At 40.4% G+C, this 17,425-nt stretch overlaps 3 protein-coding genes across 5 annotated transcripts in view; 1 reads left to right on the top strand and 2 right to left on the bottom strand.

Annotated features, from left to right (window-relative positions):
• Positions 1-1,739, bottom strand: part of Mfsd8 (major facilitator superfamily domain containing 8) — a 31,372-nt gene extending 29,633 nt beyond the window's left edge. Inside the window, exon 1 of the mRNA XM_051185685.1 lies at positions 1,562-1,739. Within this exon, the coding sequence (XP_051041642.1) occupies positions 1,562-1,626 (65 nt within the window). The 5' untranslated portion in view covers positions 1,627-1,739. The remainder of the gene's footprint in view (positions 1-1,561) is intronic.
• Positions 1,740-9,076: 7,337 nt separating this feature from the next.
• LOC127223168 (FUN14 domain-containing protein 2) lies at positions 9,077-10,685 on the bottom strand. 2 transcript variants are annotated; one of them, XM_051185682.1, is made up of 2 exons: positions 10,088-10,685; positions 9,077-9,221 (listed from the first exon to the last, which is right to left on the bottom strand). In XM_051185682.1, the coding sequence occupies exons 1-2, from the start codon at positions 10,617-10,619 to the stop codon at positions 9,130-9,132; spliced, it is 624 nt and encodes a 207-aa protein (XP_051041639.1). In that variant the 5' UTR covers positions 10,620-10,685; the 3' UTR covers positions 9,077-9,129. The 2 variants fall into 2 exon arrangements, with proteins under 2 accessions (XP_051041639.1, XP_051041640.1); XM_051185683.1 differs by having other exon boundaries at positions 9,083-9,221; positions 10,072-10,685.
• A 3,004-nt stretch (positions 10,686-13,689) lies between these two features.
• Abhd18 (abhydrolase domain containing 18) overlaps positions 13,690-17,425 on the top strand; it is a 33,573-nt gene continuing 29,837 nt past the window's right edge. The window contains exons 1-3 of one of the 2 annotated variants that reach the window (XM_051185679.1): positions 13,776-13,821; positions 14,430-14,514; positions 14,722-14,773. Coding sequence is in view for 1 of the 2 variants with exons in the window: in XM_051185678.1 (XP_051041635.1) it covers positions 13,730-13,821; positions 14,430-14,514 (177 nt within the window). In the remaining variant the exon portion in view is untranslated. Of the gene's footprint in view, positions 13,822-14,429; positions 14,515-14,721; positions 14,774-17,425 lie in introns of both variants that reach the window. The other variant, XM_051185678.1, reaches the window with a different exon arrangement.

Below are 17,425 nucleotides of genomic sequence, written 5' to 3'. Positions count from 1 at the left end.
TTAGCTATGAAAGGCTGTTAGATAACTAAATTGAAGTTTGTGCATTACAGTAAAAGAAAAATCTTGTCAGTCATAACTAGGGAATCTAATTAGGATTTTAAAGACAGCACATCTTTTGACTTGTTCTGAAAAAATTCCTTTTCTTGTTAAAATGCTAAATATAAAACCTCAATCTAACATACTTTCTATGAACAGAAAAGTCTGAATGTAGACAGATCCTAACATAATCATTTATTTTTTAAAAAGCTAAGAGTAGGAGAAAAAAATTTAAATAGGCTTGTTTTGATAAGATCACATCATGTACAAAACCAAAAAGAAAAAAAAATCAACATAAAATTGCAATACATGTACTCTATTTAGTAAATCAAAGACCATGGGGTTTCAATGTAGTCAAAATAAAGGACTCATGATGAAGGTAGATAAACGAGCAAAAAATAAGATTTAGCCTGAAGTTTAACTGTCCTTTTTAAAAACCTACTTAATAGAGTTACTATGTTTTGGTTGATGTGGCACACATCCTGGTAATTCCAGCAGTTTCGAGGTGATATCAGTAAGGCCAGGAATTCAAATCATACTTGGCTATATACTGAGGTTGAGGCCAGTCTGAGTTTCAGGAGACCGTATCTCAAAATATAAAGCAAAAAGTGGTGGAGATAGTTCAAGAGGTAAGGTGTTTGCCCCCAAGCCTGAGGACCTGAGGTGTGTCCCTAGGACCCACATGGCAGAGAGAATCCAGTACCACAAGTTGTCTACTCAGACCATGACACGTGCCACCCACTTCAGCCCCCAAATTAAATGTGATTCAAAAAAACAAACAAACAAACCACCCTGCTTCAAAACAAAAAACTCAATAAAATAACAATGTTATGTAAACAATACATACCAGTGCAGTGAAACAAGTCCAAACTTTTCTAAATCAGAGCTCATAAATTAGGATCAAAATGAGAATTACTAGAGTAATTACAAATTAAAGAGTAATCTTTATTTTGTACCTGTGGCATTGAGCAAAACATGAGCCATTTTAAACAGGTTTATTTGCAAAGTATCAGGCAGGTCAGGAAAAGGCCAGTACCCTCGAGTGTTGGTTAAAACCATCATTTGGGGACTTCTGCGAAATGTGGACAGTGGTCAGCTATAGACGGTCAACAGAATGCAGCTGTAAAAGAGGCAGCTAGGTTCTTTAATTTTATGCAAAACTAAGGAAAAGTAGAATGTGGAGAAGAAAATGAAGCTCTCAAGCAGGAAGGAACTCCCAAAACAGGACTCGGGCAGGAGCCTCAAGGCTACAATGTTCTAGTACACCGGCTACAACGAGAAGCTGCTGTGACCTCTGACCTCGACATGAAGCATCCCCTTCCCCAGCGTCCTGGGTACCCAAGTTCTCCAGGTACCAAACTTGGTACCCGGGTGACAATTCTCCACTATTCCCAAGTAAACGCGATAATCCGGGAGCCTGTCCTGAGCGGGTCCGGGGACGACCGCCGGGCCCACGCATGAGCGACCGGGTTTCGGGCCAGGGCGGTGGACACGCACAACCGAGCCAGTCCACCCGCCTGCTCACCTGCTTCCGGGCGAGCCGGGGCCCAGGAGAGGCTCCCGCTCAGCCTCGCTTCCCAGGCTCGCCATAATGACAGCCCTCACTAGGAAGCGCGCCGCCAGCTCTCGCGACACCTGCTTCTCCTCGGCCCGAGCTGTCAAAACATGCCTACGTCTGCGCGTGCGCGCCCAAGGGCCGGAAGCGGACCGGCTGTCTGGGGGAAGCGTGAGGCAGGGGCCTCGCGGGAGGCGGCAGTGAGGGTGCTGGGGAAGGAGGCCGGAAGGGGCGTGGCGAGACAGCACCGCCTGCACGGGGCGTGTCCTGAGGGAGCCCCGCCCCGCGCTTGTCCTCCTTGCCCGCCAGGCTGGCAGCGATCCTGCTGGTCGATACCTGAGGACATTCAGCCCTTGGCTGTCCGAGCTGAGGCTAAAGTCCGGTCCCTAGAGCGCGGAGAGCAGCGGTGCCAGGAAGCTCGGTGGGCTCCCCTTCCAGTACGTCTGCGAGAGGCCTGTAAGTAGCCGCCTGTGCGCTCCCGGCTTCTGCTGTGTACGTGCAGGGCTGCATGAGCGCAGCCGGGTCCTGGTCCGAGGGAGGGCGTTGGCGACCCCTGCTCTCCAACCCTGCTGACCCTGACCTGTGGTTCCTCACCTGAGGGATCCGAGGGACCGGACTGAGATGGCAGCCAACCGCTGCTGTCTCGTTGGCTCCTCACCTGAGGGATCTGAGGGACCAGATTGAGATGGTAGCCAACCGCTGCTGCCTCGCTGGCTCCTCCGGACTGAGGGACCAGACTGAGGTGGTAGGTAGCCAGATGCTGCTGCCTCGCTGGTTCCCGGCCCCCCACGAGCCTCAGCTTTGCAGAACTTGCTTAGCTCCAATTGGCTACTTTCATCATAAGGAGCATGAATGTTCACTAGACTCAGATAATGTTTACTTCCTTGTCGTTGTATGTTATTTTATATCCCTATTGGACTTGTCAGCTAATAGGTGCCAGAAATCATTGTTTCTAAACTCTTTGCTTCCTCTAGATAACATTGTCCTGTGATTTCATTGGATCACATCTTCTAGGAGATGTGTAAAGCAGACACATTTCTACTTTTCAATGACCTGAGGTCGAGCTAAGTTACCTGAAATCTCTGGGAAGGTGGCAGAGTTGGGACTCAGTCTCAATTGTTTTAATTAGTATTAGCACTTTGCATTTGTCCTGCCCCCATAAGAGCTCTCTGTTGTGTTGCCATCACCTCACCTCTGATCTTTCATTTGTGATCAACTAGCCAATCGGTGTACCCCACTAGAAAACACCAAAACTTGAAATGTGTCTTCTGTTAATTATCTTTTGAGTCCCGCTGATTGATACTTGATCAGATTCAGTCTTGCAGATTAATTTATAGTAACAAAAATATGCAGATTCCTTTGATTGGTTTCAAGAATATAGATGGGTAGAAAAGGAAGTATTTTCCATGATATTGCTTCCTGTGTCATAGTTACCTGTTCTAATCCCGGAGGCTGGCACAATTTTCGGTGCATATAGAATGGAAGAAGAAAATTTTAACTAGCATCCCACCAAAAAGAATGTAGTGTGTGTGTGTGTGTTGAAAGAATGCTTATTCAGTTCCCTCATTTCATTCCAATAATTTTCTAAAAAGGAGAGGGATTGTCTCAAGTAGACTAAGAAGTAAAAGGCAGAGGGAATAGGTAAATTGTCGAGGGTTGCACAACTAACCAACAATGGCTTTAAAAAAATGGAGCTTCTCCTGGCAGTAAAACCTGTGCTGTTTACCACCAGGTTCCCTGTATCTTCTCATGTTTCTTAATATCAAAACAAGCACTCAGTATTTATCCAATTGAAATAATTTGTTGTTATGTTTTAGTTCAAGTATAGTTTCCCACTTGACAAGTTGAGGTGGCTCACTCAAGGTCATACAGCTAGAGGAGAAAACTTAGCTCTTTCCACTACTGCCTCCAAGTGATGACTTCAGACCACAAAAACACACGTAGTGAGTACATAAACAACTCCTGAAATCTAAACAGACTCTTATTTCTCAGAAACATAAATAGCAATCAACAATCAAAGCAGACATGGGGAGGAGGACTCTGTGCGTGCGTGTGTGTGTGTGTGTGTGTGTGTGTGTGTGTGTGTGTGTGTGTGTGTAAAAAGCAGCAAAAGTTGAAGAGATGAAATAAAATCTTTTGCTGATTGAATCAATCAAAGATGTAAGACTTGTGTATTTTCCCCCCCATCTTTTCTTTTTTTTTTTTTTTTTTGGTGATGTTAGGGATTGAACTAAACCTTCCAAATGCTCTACAGGAAAATTATCAACTAAGTAATATAGTAATATAACCAAACCCTTGTTGGGTTTTATTTGAATGATTGTTCAGAATAGATAGTTACATCCTTGCCAAGTACATACTTTTGTACAGTGTAAGAGTAAAGGTAATTAAATTGGTTGCCAAAAAGTAGTGGATTTTAACAGTTGATATTTTTGTGATTTGAAAGTATGAAATGGCTCAGAGTTAAAAGCACTTGTTGCTCTAGTAGACAATCAGAATTTGATTCCTAGCATTCACATAGTAACTAAAAATCATCTAATTCTAAGGGATCTGATGCCCTCTTTAGACCTCAGTAGGCACCAGGCACATACATACATGCAGGCAAACACTGATACACATAAAATAAATTAAAAAAAATATGAAATTAAACTTAGATCTCTTTGGGCAGCAAGAGGGAAGTTATTGTATATGGTGGATTAAAAATTGCTACATTCTAATTTTTGTTTTGTATGCAGGTGCACATGTGCTACAGAATGTGTGAGACAGAAGACAACTTACAGACATGAGTTGAAATTGTACTTATGCCTTTGAGATACATGAAAAAAGTCTAGGAAGAAAAAGTAATGTTTGTTTAAATACTTAGATATCAGAGTAATAAGAGATTAAAGTACTAGATGGAGTAATATTAATAGATGGGAGTATTGCGTTAGCAATAAAACTCATTTCTAGGAAAGGCATTTCATTCCTTGGCACTGTGACCATAGTTCTATTTTTGTTCCACTTTGTTTTTCCCCTTCCTACTTGCTATTTAAATATGTAGGTGGCAGTAGTGTTCCTTTCCCTTTTGCTTGGTACTTACTTCAAAAGTGGTTTCTACAGGATATCAATGGTGTCTTGCTTGACCTGAGGGCTTTTAGTACCTAGAGCAGCTCCAGATGGCACTTCTTTATGGTAAATTGGTGTTGTCTTTATTCCACTAGAAAATTCATAGTTCTGGAGAAGCTGAATATGGCCAGCACTGTCTAGAAAGATGTTGTCAGAGGCTATGGATATGGCTCAGTGGGTAAGAGTACTTTCTACACAAACAGGTGGATCTGAGTTGAAGTCCCCAACGCTTGAAAAAGGCTGGGCATTGCTGCATTTGTCTGTAACCCTGCCACTATTTGAGAAATGGAAACAAGGCTGGCTGCCAGCCCTAGCTCTGGGTTCAGTGAGCAACCTGGTCTCAAAACTGATACAGAACGCCTAATGTCTTCTGGCTACTGCATCTCCACTGACATGTGACCCTATCATTTAGAGATTTAGAAAACCCTTCATTTTATATTGTTTTGGGACTGAAATGTAAGAAGATCTGTATAGTACTGAATTTTGGTACCAATTACATAATAAACTGTGTGTGTGTTTGATTTGTTTTCTGTTCTTCATCTGTGAATTGCTTGCTTAGTAGGTAAATGTAGCAAGGAAATAAATTGCCTCTAAGCTTGGAGTGGTCTATTACATAGGAAAGCAAGTAATTTAGGCATGTTTTCTAGTGTACAGTTGAAAAGCAGAAAGGACTGAACAATTTGGTATGTAATGAATATTGTTCATTACAAAATATTTGAAAGTTTGTTATTAGGTGCTTTACCACACATGCAGAAATTTATGTAATTTTTTTAAAAGTTCTATGAGCATGTTGGGGCATGTTGGCATTTGCCTTTAATCCCAGCACTCATGGACCAGAGACAGATCTCTGTGGAGTTTAAGGCCAGCCTAGTCTTCATAGTGAATTCCAGGACAACCAGGGTTATATAGAGACCTTATCTCAAAAAAAAAAAAAAAAACCTAACAAAATAAAATAGAAGTATACTATTTCTTGTTGGATAATACTTGGTTTTCTTGATCACATGGAATTGACTGTCAAGATGCATGGATATTCCAAAGGAGAATGTTGACTCTAGTGTACAATACTAGAAAAAGACAGAACCTGTATTACAGTAGCATAAAACTGTTCTGCAGCTTAATATGTACAAAAATATGGGTAATGAGTATACAAACCATTATAGAAAAATTCTAGTAATATAATTTAAATCATTGTTAGCTTCCTGTCTATGTGACAAAGTACTTAGAAAAAAGTATTTTATTTTCTATTACTATGAAGGCACCATGACCAAAGTAACTTCTAGAAGAGTTTATTTTTGGGGTTTACAGTTTCTGAAGTTGCGCCAGTAACCATTGTAATGAAAACATGGCAGCAGGCAGGCATGGTGCTGGAGCAGTAGCTAAGAGAAGCATGAGGCAGAGAGAACTAACTAGGAATGGTGGAGGGTTTTAGAACCTCAAAGCTCACCCTCAGTGTCACCCCAACAAAGTCTCCTAATCCTTCCCAAACAGTTCTACCAACTAGGGTCCAAGTATTCAAATGCATGAGCTTATGGGGGTCATTCTTATTCAAACCACCACAAAAAGTATATTTTGGCTTATGATTTCAGAGGCTTTAGTTGGTGTTCATTTGACCACTTTGCTGTTAGGCCCATGGCAAGGAAGAACATCATGACATGGAACATGGGGCAGAGAAGCTCCTTTTCAGACATGGATTGGAAAAGAGGTAGATAAAAGGAGGACATAGAGAAGAGAGGGAGCCAGGCTCCTGATATACCTCCAGCATACATACCCAGGAGCTAAACTACCTCATAAGGTTCTACTACCACCCTATAAGCTAAGCACCAAGCATTTAGCACACAGAGGACATTTTAGATCCAAGCCATAACAATAACTGTTAATCACTTAGGATTATATTTCCTTAAACTGTGTCTCCATTCCACCCGGTATATCCAGCACTGACGTCATTGGGAGTATGGGATGTGTGTGTGTGTGTGTGTGTGTGTGTGTGTGCATACACATGCTGTGCTCTGCAAGTGGATGCCAGAGGACAACTTACAGAAGTCAGTTCTCTCCTTCCAGCTAGGTCCTAGGGAAATCAAAGATGTATCAGGCATGGTGGCAAGTGCCTATACCTACTGAGCCTAGATTTTTGTTAATTGGGTAAAGAGTGCACTGGCTTTCTGTTTCCAATATAGTGCACCTTCAATAGTTACAATCCATTTTGTGCAAACCACCTAAATTAAGGGTGTGAGTTCACAGATGCCACTGTCCTAGATGCAAGTCTAACTTCAGGCGTTTCTAGGCTTCCAGAAAGATAACTTCTGACTTGGCTGTAGAAAAGTTTAAGTTTCTTGTGGATCAATAATTTGCTAGAATGACTGATAGCTCTCTGGAAAACCCTAAACAGTGCTTATATTAAAGGACAGATACAACATAAAAACAGCCAAAAAATGTTGAGATGCCGTGGTCTCTACGTATGGATCAGGGAGTATTTCCATCCAGACCTCGAGATATCTGTCTGGCCAGGTTGTGGTGCATGCCTGTAATCCCAGCACCCAGAAGGCAGAGGCAGGCAGATCTCTTGATTTTGAGGCCATCCTGGTCTACAGAGTGAGTTCCAAGACAGCCAGAGCTGTTACATAGAGAAACCCTGTCTTGAAAAAAAAGGGGGGGGGGATATCTGTCCAACAGAGTACCACTAAAGCCAATATCCAGAATTTGTATTGGGATTTTATTAGTCAGACATGAAAACTATGTGGCCCAACCATACAGCATAATGTTTAGTCCTCTTCCTCTGAGGTTAAGCCGGCCTAAGGTTCCAACCTTCTAATTTTGTGGTTTATCTTTTTGATGACCTAAAACTATTTGCAAGCTCACTATGAGTCACCTCATTTAAATAACAGTTATAACTCAGGAAGTTCTTAAGGTTTTAGGAGCAAGAACTTTGGGAAGAACTGGGATCTTATAGAATCTAAGACCCTCACATACTCAGTGTATACCCACAGCCTCTCAGATACCTTTTTTTTTTTTAAGATAAGATCTTATTGGTAGCTCAAGGTTGTCTTAAACTCATGACCATCTTGCCTCAGCCTATGAGTGCTAGGGTTATAGACACCTGTGTCACTACACCATGCTAGATGTATTTTTGGTTGGTTAGTTGATGCTGGGAATGGAACCCAAATGCTTTATGTATGCTACAAAAGCACTGTACTAAGATACATCTCCACTTTAATAGATCACAATGACATTTCTGTCTCTGTCTCTCTATTTTTCAAGACAGGGTTTCTCAGTGTAGCTTTGTAATCTGTCCTGGAACTTGATCTCTTGACCTGTAAAGCAGGCTAGCCTTGAAATCAGAGATCCACCTGCCTCCTGAGTGCATGCACCACCACTGCCTGACTCCCCCCCCACACACACACATTCTTAAAAAAAAAAAAAAGCAATTTAAACACACATATTCTCTCTCTCTCTCTCTCTCTGTGTGTGTACTTACATGATTTTAATAATTGTTTTAAAAGTAGAATATATATACATATATATATACTTACATGATTTTTATACTTGTTTCAAAGTAGAGTATATAATGCAAATAGCATTTAAGAAGTCATTTTTCCAGTTGCATGTGGTGGTACATGCATGTGGTTCCTGCATTTGTAAGGTGCAGGTAGGTGGATCAGGAGTTCAAGGTCATCCGTGGCTACAAGTTGATTTGAGATCAGCATGAATTATATGAGATCCTGTTTCAAAAAGAAAACCATAAAAGCCAATTTCCATTTACCATTTGTTTAATGACTAAAAAAACCAAAGTACTAATTGGCATTTTCATTTGGAGGTTTTTTATGTTTGCCTTTTTTTTAGTAAGAGTTTTAAGTGAATGGAAGAATATAAACATGATTTAAACTGTAAAGAGCCAATTGGCTTATAAACAAGTGGTTGCTCAGGTCTATGGAGTTTGTGGTTTTAGTAGGGGTTTTCCCCCCTATTGGTAGAAATATGAGGATCTGATCCTGATATTAAAATGTAAATCCAGACATATTCAAGGGCTGAAAAGTAACAGTTTTTTCTTTCCATGCCATATACAGTTTCCAAGGTAGTCCTTAAGATCATTGCTTTCTGTTGCTCACAGTGTTGAGTTTGGGCAGGACCCATGATTTTTACCTTCTAACCAACAGGAAATGGAAACATTGATTGCACTCACACACTTGCCCTTTCTTCAGAGGTGTTGGAGACCCAGGGCTCATTCTCTCTCTCCAACTGGCCATGAAGAAAAGAAGTCAGCTGCTGTTTCTGACTTGTATGGAGAGAGCAAAGTCAGTGTGAGATGAACTGTGTGGATAGCCTCCCAGAGCTGAGCTTGTCTTCTGGCTGACAAAGAACAAAATATGAATAGAGTTGCAAATATATAAATGCACCCCAAAACCTAAGAGCCCGAAAGCAAATTCTTCTCCTTGAAGCTTCTAGAAGAAAATTTCATCCAGCTGACGTTTGATTGAAGTAGACGAGGCCCTGAAGTAGAGAACCCAACTAGATGGGTTATTGCAAACTAATCCTGGAGGAAAAGGCAAATGAGAAGATTGAGAAGAGGCAAAGTAGACTTGGAGATGTGTTCTTCAGTTCTTTCTTAAGATCTTGGGAAAGCTGTTCCTGGTGGCTTGGGCCTGTAATCCCACCTCCACAGGAAGCTGAGACATAAGGATGTCAAGTTCCAGGCCAACTAGAGCAATTTAGTAAGACCTCTCAAAATGAAAAATAACTAAAAGTCTGGGAAGGTAGCTCAGAGGTAGCCTTTGGCCTAGGAAGAGTAGTATGAGCAAAGTCCAAGGCCCACCCTAACCCCCTCCCCCACAAAAAAATAGGTCTTAGTGAAGCTTTTGGGTATTTAAATTATGGCCCTTTTTGAAGATTGTCATACTTCTGCGCTCTGAGCTAAGATAACTATGATGGGGTAACTGTCAAGAGGAAAAGAAAGCATCAGTTTAGTTGTAAATTCTGTAAGGAGACTGGCCCCCTAATGTAGCTGGCTAGTGTGTGGTACTCCCACAACTGTCCCTGCTTTATTTTCTTTCTTCCCATGCTCAAAGTCAGATACCTTCAGTTCCTTTCCACATGTCACATAGTAAGCTTAGTGTGTACCGCTCTTCCAGCTCGACTGTTAGGGACAGATCTTAAAGATGGTTTGGAACAGGTTCTACACACAGAAAAAGGACCATTCTTGTTGGCCTCCAGATGGAGAGTGTGCTTCCCCAGGGCTTGTCAAGCCCATGGGAGGACCTGTGTTAACTTACATGGGCAGATGCCCATGGAAGTGGTTCAAATTTACAACAGGGAGGAAGGCGTGAAGAGGAGGAAGAAAGAGTCTGGTGTGTGGAGGCTGCTGAGCAGTGGGAGTGAATTCATACCCTTAGGATGCCATACCGAGCAGAAAGCCTCCAAAAAATCCTCCAGTCACTAAAACATTCTTCTTCACAAAGGACACCAACTCCTCAGCTTTGCTCTTAACCTCATTTGGTAGTTGGTTGCTCTTCCGAATTTTCAGTTGCTCCTTGGCCTTTTTCATGTCCTTCTCTACTCGCTTCCAGTCAACTTTGATGTAGCCAGTATGATTTGCCAGCTGAAGGAGAAAAAAGCCCCCTCCCACCGCTGTGGCAGCCAGCTTCCCAACTTTCTGGAATATGAAGCCAGTGCACCAGCCGGTGACACCACCGATCAGGAGCTGAGTTGCCACGCTGTACTTCTCGCCTGAAGGCCGCGTTTCCTGCCCGAAAAGCTTGCGCCACCAAGGCTGGTTTTTGGCAAATTCTGTAAGATCCAGTGCCTCATAAGCGTCAAAATGCCCTTGACTGCTTGTGGCCATTCCTGTGAGCTGGTTGCGAGAGGACAAGCGCTGAGGGTCAGCAGGGCAGGAGATGGAACGTACCGCGGTTATGGTGGTAGTGGTCGTTGTCATTGCCACCTGGCTTTCCGCACGTGGGCAGGTGTATCCATTCCCACGGCCGCGGCGAAAGAGGGCAGGTGGAGCACACGCCTCAGCTTTCCCTCAACCCTAATTACGTCACAAAGACACCTTGACCTTTATCAAGTACTTAAATTGAGTGTACTAAGGCTCAGTAAAGACTGAAACTCACCCTGTTGTCTATATTCTTAAGACTGGAAAAGTAAAGTATATTATAAATACTAGTTAGAAGATTTGGTGGGTTTTGCCAAAGAAAGTGGATTTCAATTGAATACTCATGCTAAAACAAGAGATTTGTTACTAAGTGCAACAAGTTTACAAAAGTGAATTTCAAACTATTACCACAAATGTTTGTTTTATACATTCAGCCAGAAGCATTTTACAGGAAATTCAGATGGATGATTTCACATTAGAGGTGTTGTTTTTTTTTTTTTTTTTTTTTTTTTTTTTTTTTAATAGCAGAGACACTCTCAAAGTTGTGAATTTATGTGGGGCTATGCAGGTGATTGCAACCATGATGTGTGTATTGTGATGATACATCTGAGACTGAGACAAGTTAAAACTTTTAAGGCAAAAAGAAGGGCATGTAGGTTGTTCTGAAACAAAAATTCATTGGTGATAGAGGCTTGCTGTACAGTGTTTGCTTGGAAGAGTGTCTTCACAGAAGTCATCATGATAGCAAAATTGTGGTTCAATTACAACTATACACCTAGGGCTGTCATTACTGTAGATATTCCTAGAAGTAGGCTTAATGCAGAGCTTGGGCTTGATGTTTTTTGTGATAGCCTAAGGAGGAATAGTATGTAGTAAATATTTTCTCCTGAGAATTGTGAAACAGTATAAACAACTTGCTTTGCTGGTTCAGTCCTAAGAAGGTAAACAGCCAGTCCAGTTGACTGTGGGTTAAACTGTACAGTATAAAAGAAAAATGTTAAGGCAGCCAGGGGTGTTGCACACCTGAAATTCTAACATTTGGAGAGCTGAATCAGAAGGAATGCCACAAATTTGAGGCCAGCCCTGCTCTACCAAAAAATCATGGACTACAGAGCTAGATTCTATCCCAAAAAGAACAGAGAACAAAACAAAGTCAGGCTTGGTTCACACCTGTAATTCCAGAGCATGGGAGGCTGAGATCGGAGGATTAGCAATTCAGGGGTAATCTCAGCTACATAGTGAGTTGAAAACCAGCCTGTGCTTCTTGAGACCCCTCCCCTAAAGAAAACAAAAACAAAAACAAAAAAAAAAGAAACATTAAATTGAACTTATCAAAAAAAAATATATATATAGGAGGGATGAGCAAAGGGGTCAAGACTGTGCTGGAGAAATCCACAGAAACAGCTGACCTGACCAAGTGAGAGCACATGGACCCCATTCATAAAGCTGGGGAACCAGCATTAGACCAAACTAAGACCTTTGAATGTGCATGCCAGTTAGGAGGGCTGGGCAGTCTATGGGACCTCTGGCAGTGGAACCATTATTTATCCCCAGTGTACAAATGGCCTTTGGAAGCCCATTCCACATAGAGGGATACTGTCTCAGTCTAGGCCCTCCCCCAAATAATGTGACAGACTGATGAACCCCCAAGGAAGGCCTCATTCTCCCTGGGGAGTAGATGAGCAGTGGGATGGGGGGGGGCATGGAAGTATGAGAGGGAGAGGGAACTGGGATTGATATGTAAAATAAGATTTCTAAATTAAATAAGTTTAAAAAAACAAAATATAGATGAAAGTTCAAAACTTGAAGCAGTAGATATTATTAAAGATAATTGATGAAAATATAAATTTTCATTTTTCTTATATCCCTGTGCAGTTAAACTTGAATCTGAATCAAGTTTGCCCATAAATCAGAACTGTAGCTTTCCTTCTTGTAATATCAGGGATTGAATCTAGGGTTTCAAGCCTGTTAAGCAATTGCTGTTTTAGCTACATCTGAAGCCCAGAACTATATCTTTTAATTAAGAAAAGTTCAGGTAGATATTAAAATTTTCTTGGAAATATTTGAGAAATAAGCTGGGTAGTGATGCCATACACCTTAAATCCTAGCATTCAAGAAGCAGAGGCAAGGAGATCTCCTTAGTTTCAAGATGACCAGGGCTACACAAAGAAACTCTATCTCGGGGGATGGGGAGACCACACACACAGAAATTTGAGAAATAGTATCCAACTAGAAGCACTAGTTATTGTTGTTGTTCACTGTTACAAAGAGTCAAGGTGGTGAACCTGCTAAATCTTGGACATTATGCCTGAAGTTGAAGCTTGAACTTCTTCCCAGATAGCTATGGCCTAGGATAAATAACTGTTTTCTCTATGCCTCACTTTCCTCTGTAGACCTCAGATACTCCTTTTTCGTTTTGGATTTTGTTTTGTTTTTAAGACAGGGTTTCTCTGTGGCTTTGGAGGCTCTCATGTAACTCACTCAGTAGACCAGGCTGGCCTGGAACGCACAAAGATCTATTTCCCTGTCTCTGTCTCCCAAGTGCTGGGATTAAACTTGTGCATCACTACCACCCAGCCCAGATAATCCTTTTTCAAGTGTTCTCGGATAGCTTAAATGAAAACATGTGGCCGTGTTGTAATTTAAATAGAGCCTGGCTGATACTACAGCACTATGTGAGTATCATTCCTTACTTATTGTTTTCCAATACCAAAGATGCTTATATCAGTCCCTGTACTCAATTTGGAAGTACTTACCCTAGAAGAATTCATCATTTAGTGAGACTTTAAGGCTCTTCATTTCTCTACTTTTAATTCCAGGTTATTTCTAAATCTTCTATTTGTATTTTTTGTTTGTTTTGTTTTTGAGACAGGGTTTCTCTGTGTAGCTTTGGAGTTTGTCCTGGAACTCACTCTGTAGATCAGGATGACCTTGAACTCACAGAGATTCACCTGCCTCTGCCTCCCAAGTGCTGGTATTAAAGACATGTGCCATCGCTGCCCAGCTCTCCTATTGTATTTTTTCAGGGGCAAATTCAGGGATTTACTCTTCAGTCTTTGATTTTACCTGGTATTCAAGTAAATGGTTAGAAAGTTGACCTGCTACCTTAATAAAAGTAAAACTATTTTGAAGTCATTTTAAATTTTACTTCCAGATGCTGTTTGGTATTCATGGGTGTAAGCAAGTTAGATATTCTATACCGGAGACTTCTCCTCACAAAACTTTTTATCAGAGGATGGGGAAGACCAGAAGATCTCAAGAGGTAGTACGTGTGTTTCATGAATGCTTGGCTGTTTGTTTATTTTGTGTGTATAAGTGCTTGCTTGAACATATGTGTTGTACCCTGAACCATCTCTCCAGTCTATTAATGGTTATATTGAATTCATTTTAATACACAGTTAAACATAAATAATTTGGCTTCAAATCTAGATTGGTTTATTGAGGAGATTAAATACTGAACTTTTTTAAAAGTCCTCCTTTTATCCTCTTAGTGATTTCTGTACATTTTAGCTTATAGCATCATGACTTGGATGCATGCAAACTTTTTTTTTTTTTTTTTTTTTTTTTTTTTTGAGTCTGTTATTGCTAAGCTGGTTGAAGTTATGTCTGGTTTCCAGGCATTGATTTTCTGAATTTTCAGTGGCTGTGAAACTGGAATATACTGGAGCTCATGGGAAATTCTAAGAAATTTTATTTGTAAGATTGTCCCCTTTCATTTTGAATACTAAATGTGTTCATTACTTCTGAATAATTGAGCATGGCCTCTTAATTGAATTTGCTAATTTTAATCACTATTCATCCCACATAACACAGTAGGTGTATTGGTTAACATAAAAGGTAATTTAAGAAAACCTTTTTGTCTCCTAACAGACTCTTTGAATTCAGAAAGATGATTGGAAATCGAGAAAGGTGCCAGAATCTGGTTTCAAGTGACTATCCAGTACACATTGATAAGGTATGCAAGGACTAACAGTGCTCAAGTCCTGGAGAAGTCACTCTGAGACAGTACCACGGAGTATCTGTGCATATGTAAAGAATGCTATCCTACCCCAACAATGTTTTCACAATTTTATTCATAAGTAATGGGGAACATGTGTGTAGCATTTGCCTGAATACATGGTATTTAGGCTGCATTTTTCTGAGTTTCATTTTGTATCCTTAGGCTCCTGAGGGTTCAATTATTCAACATTAAAGAAGAATATTAAAGAAGACTAGTAAGTATTAAAAGAAAGCAATCTACCTGGAGAATCAGCACATTAGGCATTATTTGCAAAAATAGCAATTGGGAAGTACTAGGAAGCTATAATAGAATACATTGCTCAGAAAATGCTGGAAAGAAAATGCTCTGAACTTAGAGAGGGAGAGAATATTTTTGAAATTTTTTCTTTCATAAGAAATCAGCTGCTTTTCTGTAAAATCTAAGTGTGTGTGATTGAGTACTTGAGTACTTTATAGGAGAAGGGAAATAGATGAGTGAGTTTTGCAATCCATCCCTGACCTCTTGCTGAAGTAAGTATACTTGCATCTTTTATATATTTAGATTTCCTTTATAAGAAGATTTCTCCCTGATAAAAACCAGAAACTTGTAAATGGAAACCCTCTTTGCACCATAGATGTGACATCTAGACTATATTTTAAGTTTTCTTTGTGGTTCAAATTTTGGTGAATATTTCTGTTTTTCTCTGGACTTTTTTAAAAAAAAAAAAAAAAAAAAAAAACAAAAATTAAAGGCTCTTGGGGAAGGCAGTGGTGGCTCACACCTTTAATCACAGCACTTGTGAGGCAGAGGCAGGTGGATTTCAGTGAATTCAAAGCCAGCCTGGTCTACAGAGATTCAGGAGAGCCAAGGCTACACAGAGAAACCCAGCTAAGGCTACACAGAGACTCAATTCCCCCACCCTCCAAAAAAAAAAAAAATTTCAGGTTTTTCAGGCTGAGGAGATGGCGTAGTAGGTACAATCTTCATTATACAAGCATGAGAACCTGAGTTAAGATCCCCATTACCCACATAAAAGCCAGGCATAGAAGTGAGTTCCTTTAACACTAGCACTGGAGAACCAAAGACAGAGGAATCTTGGAGATTGCTAATCAGCTAGTCTAGTAGAAACTGCAAGCTCCAGGTCAATGAGAGACTTCGATGCAAAAAATACAGCAGCCTGGTATGAGGCCATATGCCTTTAATCCCAGCACTAAGGAGGCAGAGGCAGGTAGATTACTGTGAGTTCAAAGCCAGCCCATCTACATAATGAATTCCTAGGGCAGCTAGGGCTATATAGAAAGACCCTGTCTCAAAAAGCAAAATATAGGAAACAAGTGGAGTGCACTAAAGGAAGACTACCTGTGGTGACTTCTGGTTACCACATACACATGGGTAAACATGCCCACCACATACTGACTTGGACAAACACATAACACAGGCAGTAAAGAAATACTTACACAAGTAAACATATCAGGAGTATAGCCTTTTAAAATAAGCAGAGTGTGACAAGTAAAAATCAAGTCTCCATCTCTGCTAGTCTCCACCTCCTGATCCTGTTTCTGTGTTCCCAGAGAGGATAGATAATCTTAACAATTTGAGTTAGCCAGGCAGTGGTGGTGCATGCCTTTAATCCCAGCACTCAGGAGGCACAGACAGGCGGATATCTATGAGTTTAAGGCTAGTCTGGCCTACAAAGTGAGTTTCAGGATAGGCTCCAAAGCTGCAGATAAACCCTGTCTCAAAAAACAAAAACAAACAAACAAAAATCCCAATTTGAATTAGGCATATCCCACCCTCAGGATGTGTCGTAAAGTCTACTTTTTTAAAGTATAAAAGGGAATGTTTTAGATTTGTTACTTAAGTATTTAACCATTAACTATCAGTTACCTTTTTTAAACCATTTCATTCCATAATATTATTGACCCCAAAGACACATTAACATTCTAGCTATCATTTCCCACTGTTTTTGTCCCCACATACTGGCTGTTGCTGGTTTGCTTTTTGTATCTATGTAGTCTCATATTTAGGTCATTCTTTTAAATGGAATTATGTAATATGTGGTCTTTGGTGTTTGGCTCTTAGAAAATATTTTTAATTTATTATTTTTTGTTATTGTGTTGTGTACATGGTATATGTGGGTGAGCACACATTCCACCTCACACATGTAGATTAGAGGACTTTGTAGACTTCCTCTTTTAGCTGAGTTCTGGAACTTATCAGGTTGCCAGTCTAGTAACATAAGTACATTTATCCACCGAGCCATCTCTCTTGCTTCTCTTACTATGCTTATAAGGCTTGTCCATGTTGTACTATGTATCAGTATTCTTTTCTATGTCCCTATGATTTCTTATCTACTCATAAATTCATAGACATTTGGGTTGTTTCTACCATTTGTGGGCTATTATGAATAATGCTACCATGAATACTCAGGTAAAATGTTGTGTGAACATTCTACACAAAGTAGTTCTATTTACTATACATGTTAAATTTATTATTGGTTCATATGGTACCACTATATCTAACCTAGCAAAGCTCCAGGCTATTTCACAAAGTATTAGCACCATTGTATATCCACAGCACTATACAGGAGTCCCAGTTTGACCAGATTCTCACTAGCACTTGTATTTTTCCCAGCCATCTTAATATAAGTATCTCTGTACTTTTGACTTGTATCTCCCTAATATGAATGATATTGAACTTCTTATTATGTTAGGCCAGTTGTTGTATCTCTTTAAATCGTTTGCTCATATTTTTAGAAAGTTTTACTTGTTTTTGATTCATTTTATTTGTTTAAAGATTTATTAGGTATACAACATTCTGCCTGCATGTATGCCTGCATGCCGTAAGAGGGCACCAGATCTTGTTATAGATGGTTGTGAGCCATCAT

Source organism: Phodopus roborovskii, unplaced genomic scaffold (genome assembly GCF_943737965.1).
Source record: "Phodopus roborovskii unplaced genomic scaffold, PHOROB, whole genome shotgun sequence".
Classification (NCBI taxonomy): Eukaryota; Metazoa; Chordata; class Mammalia; order Rodentia; family Cricetidae; genus Phodopus; species Phodopus roborovskii.
This window is presented reverse-complemented; position numbering and strand designations above follow the sequence as displayed.

What these genes read in the sequence shown, in the direction of transcription:
- LOC127223168 (XM_051185682.1), bottom strand. Translation starts at nt 10,619, where the DNA reads ATGACAACGACCACTACCACCATAACCGCGGTACGTTCCATCTCCTGC. An exon ending in TTTTGGAGGCTTTCTGCTCG is followed by an intron (nt 9,222 to 10,087) that starts GTATGGCATCCT and finishes CTTTTCCTCCAG; the next exon opens with GATTAGTTTGCAATAACCCA.